Below are 6,000 nucleotides of genomic sequence, written 5' to 3' on the forward strand. Positions count from 1 at the left end.
ATAATTGAAATTTATATACACTGCACACACTATCAACCTGCCACCCAGGGGTGGTGGGGATAGCCCCGGGCTACCAGCCTAGGCCAGGGGTGCCCTGGAGAGGGGTACCCATTTATTGGGAGGGTCCCCAACTCCCCAGGGATCCCTGGCCTGGGCTGACTAGTGGTACGGCTGATGCTGCAGCTGGGGGGCCCGGTGAAAGGGCTCCCCTGGCTGTGTCATCAGTCCCCCGTTAGAAAGGGTCCGGAGCTGGTTGTAAATATAAGGGGAACCTCACGCCAATTTTTTCTCCCTATATTTAAAACCAGGTCTGGCCCTGCTGCCTGGTGTTGGTTCTTAAATTACTGTGGAACCCTACACATTTTGTTCCCTGTCATTTTAAGAACCAGGACTGGCTGGCAAGTCCGGGGCTGGTTAGTCTTTTGAGGGGGCCCTATGTCATTTCTTTTTAAACTTTTAAACTTTTTTTTCTCTTTACAGGAAAAAACATACATGGATCACAGTGATCTGTGTATTTTTTCTGCCAAACTCGCAGATCACAGGCAGGTGTATTTATTTCACAAGTTTTTACTGGAGAGTTTTCCCATCTCATGAGAGTTTAGAAACTCTCTGCTTGGTAAGTTCCAGATCCTATCTTCACTAGTGAAAAGGTTCTCGAGATTTGCCGATGGTGAATTGAAGAGAGTGCTAACTCTCCAGTAGTTTCCCATAGCAAAGGAAATCTTTCTCCTGAGTTTTACATTAGTAAATTTGCGAGCGGGGAAAAATGCCCAAACTCTCCAGAGTTTGCAAACTCTCAAAGACTCGATTCTTAGTAATTTTACCCCTAAGAATTGAGTCTGGCGCTGGTCTCCGTAGCATCCCCGGCAAAACAAAAAAATTAATCCTCATGAATGCCAGCTGACAGGACTGCCCGGGGTTTGCATGCCCCGCCAGCCAATCAGCGGCTGCTAATTGTAGAGTGGCCGCTGATTGGCTCCGACTGACAGTTCCCGCGACATTGTATCTACTGCTGTAACCACAAGGTTAATTGAGGTCACCCTTGTGGTTACAGCAGTAGATACAATGTGGCGGTTCCCTGCATAGACTTCAATGGATAATTCTCCCCATAGAAGTCTATGGGGAGACATGTTGACCGCACACAGCCAATTAGCGAGCTGCTCCGACAGAGATGCCCGCTGATTAGCTGGTGGCTCCTTCAATGATGGGGCCCACGTGTGCCCCGGTCATTCGCGTGGAGTAAAGCTATGTGGAAACACATAGCTTTGCTCAGTGTGTTTGGATTCAGGAACACCCTTTTTTTGTTTTAACCCTTTGGATGCCTACTTGGAGAAGAGGACGTGAACCATGCATAGGAGAGGTGAGTATGGATTTTTTTTTATAGGTACCCCTATGGATTATTTCTGATACTAGTTGAGTATGTGTGATAGTGAGTGTGAGTGTGCATGTCTGTTATAATAAAATTTTACTGTCACGGTGTATGTTGTGTTATTTACGTATTGCTTTGGTTCTGGAACTACAAGTGCCAGCGGGCCCGTAATGCCCCGCATGCTGGTAATTGTTGTTCTCCAAATACCAGCATGCGGGGGGAGGCATGCTAAGACAATATTTAACCATTTCTTTTACACTACACATACACTATCAACCCGGCACCCATCGCCCTAGGGTGCCGGGGATAGCCCCGGGCTATCAGCCTAGGCCAAGGGTACCCTGGAGAGGACACCTTTATTGGAGGGGTCCCCAACTCCCCAGGGATCCCTGGCCTGGGCTGACTAGCGGTCAGGACTGATGCTGTGGCTGGGGGGCCCGGTGAAAGGGTACCCCTGGCTGTGGCATCAACCCCCTTATAGAAAGGGTCCAGGGCTGGTTTTAAGTATAGGGGTAACGTCACGCCAATATTTTTATCCCTATATTTAAAACCAGCTCTGTCCCTGCTGCCTGGTGCTGGTTCTTAAATTTACAGTGGAACCCTACACATTTTATTCCCTGTAATTTTAAGAATCAGGACTGGCTGGCAAGTCCGGGGCTGGTTAGTATTTTGGGGGGGAGCTCACGTAATTTTTTCTCTAAAATTAACCCTATTTTAACCATTTACAGAAATAAACATACACAAATCACAACGATTTGTGTATGTTTCTGACTATCTCGCAGCTCAGGGGGTTGAGAGTTTGGAAAGTGATTTTGACAGAGAGCTTGCTCCTATCTCTCCCGAGCTTGTCATCCTGATTCTTGGTAAATTTGAGAGATGTATGTTTTAGGTGAAAAGTACTTCCGATTTGGCCCGATGGTGATTTGATTCGAGAGTGCTATCTCACCCAAGTTTTACGAGTGAGATGAGAGAAATCTCTCTCTAACTCACCCGACTTTGCCTTTAGTAAATTTGCAAGCAGGAAAAAAATGAATAAATCACCCGAGATGGTCATCTCGACCTATCTCGATTCTTAGTAAATTTACCCCATAGTCTCTAATAGCAATTCCCCAATCCCCAGATACTGGGGTTGGGGTATCAGTGAAATCCAACAAGTTGGATTTCCCTGATTTGACAATCCCGACCAAAATATGTTAGTGATCAGCAAATCAGGGATTTTTAACATGAAGCATTTCAGTGATTCCCCAAAGGATCACCGATCATAGAATTTTACCAAGGAGGTTCCGGTCACATCAGGGAATCAGCGAAACGGCAGGCAGATGTATGGGGCACTTAAACTGGCATTATTAAAATGGCCAGGAAGCTGACTAAATTTAAATTCTACAAAGAAAATGGATCTCAGACTGCACATTCTGGACATATATATATATAATTGGAGGTGCTACCTGTGGAGACCATTAATATATACACAAAGAAGAAATACAGGTGCACAACTCCAAATTAACTGATTATATATAAATAAATACATTTTGCAGTAAATACAAAAGCAGATCAGCAAAGCAATCTAGGGGGACCCACACCCCAAAAATGAACCAAAGCTGCACTACACAGTCTAAATATTTGCAGGACTTACCTATATTGTGCCCTGACTGGTGTGCATATTACATTGCCAGACTCCATGCTGTAACCAATGTAGTAGAAGTGCTAGTCTGAGTGGGAAGTGGCTCAGGCTTCCCAGGTGTGCAAATCAATGCACGAATTAGTTTACAATGAAAATGGATCTCAGACTGCACATTCTGGACATATATATATAATTGGAGGTGCTACCTGTGGAGACCATTAATATATACACAAAGAAGAAATACAGGTAAGAAGAAATAGGTAAGTCCTGCTAATATTTAGACTGTGTAGTGCAGCTTTGGTTCATTTTTGGGGTGTGGGTCCCCCTAGATTGCTTTGCTGATCTGCTTCAGGGCACCGCAGTATAACACATTTTCCTTTAACACATTTTAATACCTCACTGTCTGTTTCCTTTATATATATATATGAATTTTCTCGCAAGCGGGTCGATGTTGTCCCAGTGCGCATGCACACGACGGAGCCGGCTCCGTCGTGCGCATGCGCGAGACCCGGATAGCGACGGGCAAGCCGACACTCCGGGTCTCGTATCAAAGGGAGTGTGCTGTCGATGGTGAGTGACAGCACGCCCCCTTTGGTGGGCATGCCGGGGGCGTGGCTGCCCAGATGGAGGTGTTCCCATGGGAACACCTACCATCTGGGTCCGGCCCCACTGACATCACAAGTGATGTCACTGGGAGTGCTCTCGGCTCTGATAGAGCCGAAAGCACTCCAGAGCTTGTGGCAACGAGACCCTACCACAAGGGTCTCGTCGCAAGCCCGATGGTCGCGATGGTCTTGACCATCGCGACCATCTTCCTGGCCGCTCGCTATAGCTGTGGGTGGTCACCCACAGCTACACGAGCGGCCAGGAGGTCACTCTAAAAATTAAGAAGGACGGCCCTGATTTAGAGCAGAGTGAGCGCTCTGTCAGAGCGTCCGGCTCTGAATCAGGGCCTTAATTTCCAGTAAAGTGAAAATAAAAAACAGTTTGAAAAAAGTTCATGGTACAAACTTATAATTTTGTTTTCAAATAGTAAAAACAAAGATGCTTTTTACCCTTTAATAAATCTGTAGTGTCTAAAAACCCCATCAGTGTTTCTGCTGCTACTGACTTGATCTTGATGAATAGGATCCATAATGTATCAACAATTTCCAATTGAAAAAAAAAAAAGAATGAAAATAAGAAGTTGCTGATTACTTGCCATCCCCGGGGTCAGTTATGTGCAGTTGGACAAGGTTACGTCTCTATTCGCCCACGTTGGGTCTGACCACCAGCCAGTAGGACTCCAGCAACTTCAGCCAAAGAGGAGGAGGGGGAAATTGAGGGGTAAAAAAACAGGAATTAAAAAAAAAGGTAAGAGAAGGAGCAGGGAAAAAGGAGCAGTGGGTTGTGTGGGTCACAGGGGAAAAGTGGGTGTTGTGTGAGGGTAAATGCAACAGACACACAAAGGAGGATGGCAAAGAGAGATAGATGGGGAGGTGAGGTGAATATTCAAAATTAGAGACAGATGCAAACAGTCACTGGCATCACAAAGGGGGTGCGGGGGATGCAGGCCGCACCGGGTGTCACCAGCTGAGGGGTGACACCAAAGTGCTAGCTCCCCCTCGGTGACAGGAGCCGGGTGCTGCATAACGTGCAGCACTCGGCTCCTAGCACGGTGAGGGAGCCAACACTCAAACAGGTTGGTCCCCGGGGGCAGCCTGCATCTCCAGCAGCCCCGGTGTAAAAAAAACGGGGGTACGGCCCGTGGGGGTTATGCCTCCTCCCGCGAGGCCTCGCCCACCCATTAAGCCACGCCCCCTGGTTTTCCGGCAAGCGGCTGCGCCGAGTGCAGTGAAGGGTGGCAGTCCTCCCGACCCGCACCAGGTGCGATGTCGGGTAAGGACGCCACTGCAAACAGTGCAGCATTTGGGAAAAAAGGTGGAGACAGCTGTCCCAGAACCGTACACCCAAGAGGAGCAGAGGTAGGAAGAACTGAGGTGTTGTCATGGGGTGCAGTTCTTGCTATTTCTGCTTTGCGTAATGTGCACAGATAGATGTTGTGACACGTGTACATACAGAGTGGTGGCATGCAATTACTTCCTAATGTGTACCAGGTATTATACTTCTCATGTATTAGATAATGGTTGCATTATCTTCCTTGGTAGCAGGGGCTGCTGAATCCTATTCATCAATTGATTTGCTCCCTTCTGTAACATCTGGAGGCATTCTTTGTGTTCATGGTGGGTTGGCAAGTTTTAAAATAGTTGACTAGCTCCTGTGGGCAGCATTGTTTGGCCTTAAGGATGAGAGTGAGAAAATTGAAAAGACATCCTGTTGAGGTATATGGGGAAGCTCTGTGATAATGTAGTCCTTATTTGGGACTAGATAAAGTCATTTATGCTGACATACTGTAGCTTGTCTGCAATAGTGAAGAGTCAAGTTTGTCAGCATGAGCAGGCTATGCGTTGGTAGGCCTTAGCTCTATTTCATATACCAGCAGTTTTCAACCGGTGTGCCGCGGCACACTAGTGTGCCGTGGGCAGTTGTGAAGTGTGCCGTGGCGGCGGTCAGAGCCGCCAGGCACATAATACAGTAATTTGTGATCCGGACTGCTGCTGAGCTCCTCTGGCCCCATCACCTGCCTAGACGCGGCGGCGTGACATCACTTGTCACGCACGCCGTGTTGCCTCCTGCAAGCCCGCCTGTCTGCAGTAATGACCGAGCCATGGCTTCCTGCCCGCGCCAGTAACAGAGCCATGGCTTCCTGCCCGACCTGCGCCAGTGACCAGCCCGGCGATTCCTGCCTGCTCCGCACCAGTGAGAGAGCAATGGCTTCCTGCCCGACCTGCGCCAGTGACCAGCCCGGCGATTCCTGCCTGCTCCGCACCAGTGAGAGAGCCAGCACTTCCTGTCTGCCCTGTGCCAGAGCCAGCGCTTCCAGCCCACCGTGTGTTTGTGACCGAGCCAGTGTTTCCAGCCCGGGGGGAGGTCAGCCAATCTGCTTTTTTTTTCAGCTGGGGAGCAATGT

At 48.3% G+C, this 6,000-nt stretch overlaps 1 protein-coding gene across 2 annotated transcripts in view; it reads right to left on the bottom strand.

Annotated features, from left to right (window-relative positions):
- LOC148508846 (very-long-chain enoyl-CoA reductase-like) overlaps positions 1 to 5,106 on the bottom strand; it is a 110,989-nt gene extending 105,883 nt beyond the window's left edge. Inside the window, exons 1-2 of one of the 2 annotated variants that reach the window (XM_088443956.1) lie at positions 5,084 to 5,106; positions 4,192 to 4,282 (exon numbers count right to left, since the gene is read on the bottom strand). In XM_088443956.1, the coding sequence (XP_088300082.1) occupies positions 4,192 to 4,194 (3 nt within the window). In that variant the 5' untranslated portion in view covers positions 4,195 to 4,282; positions 5,084 to 5,106. Of the gene's footprint in view, positions 1 to 3,002; positions 3,024 to 4,191; positions 4,283 to 5,083 lie in introns of those variants that run through there. The other variant, XM_088443959.1, reaches the window with a different exon arrangement.
- Positions 5,107 to 6,000: the final 894 nt, after the last annotated feature.

This window comes from Taudactylus pleione, unplaced genomic scaffold, assembly GCF_031769625.1.
Source record: "Taudactylus pleione unplaced genomic scaffold, aTauple2 ptg000341l, whole genome shotgun sequence".
Lineage (NCBI taxonomy): Eukaryota > Metazoa > Chordata > Amphibia > Anura > Myobatrachidae > Taudactylus > Taudactylus pleione.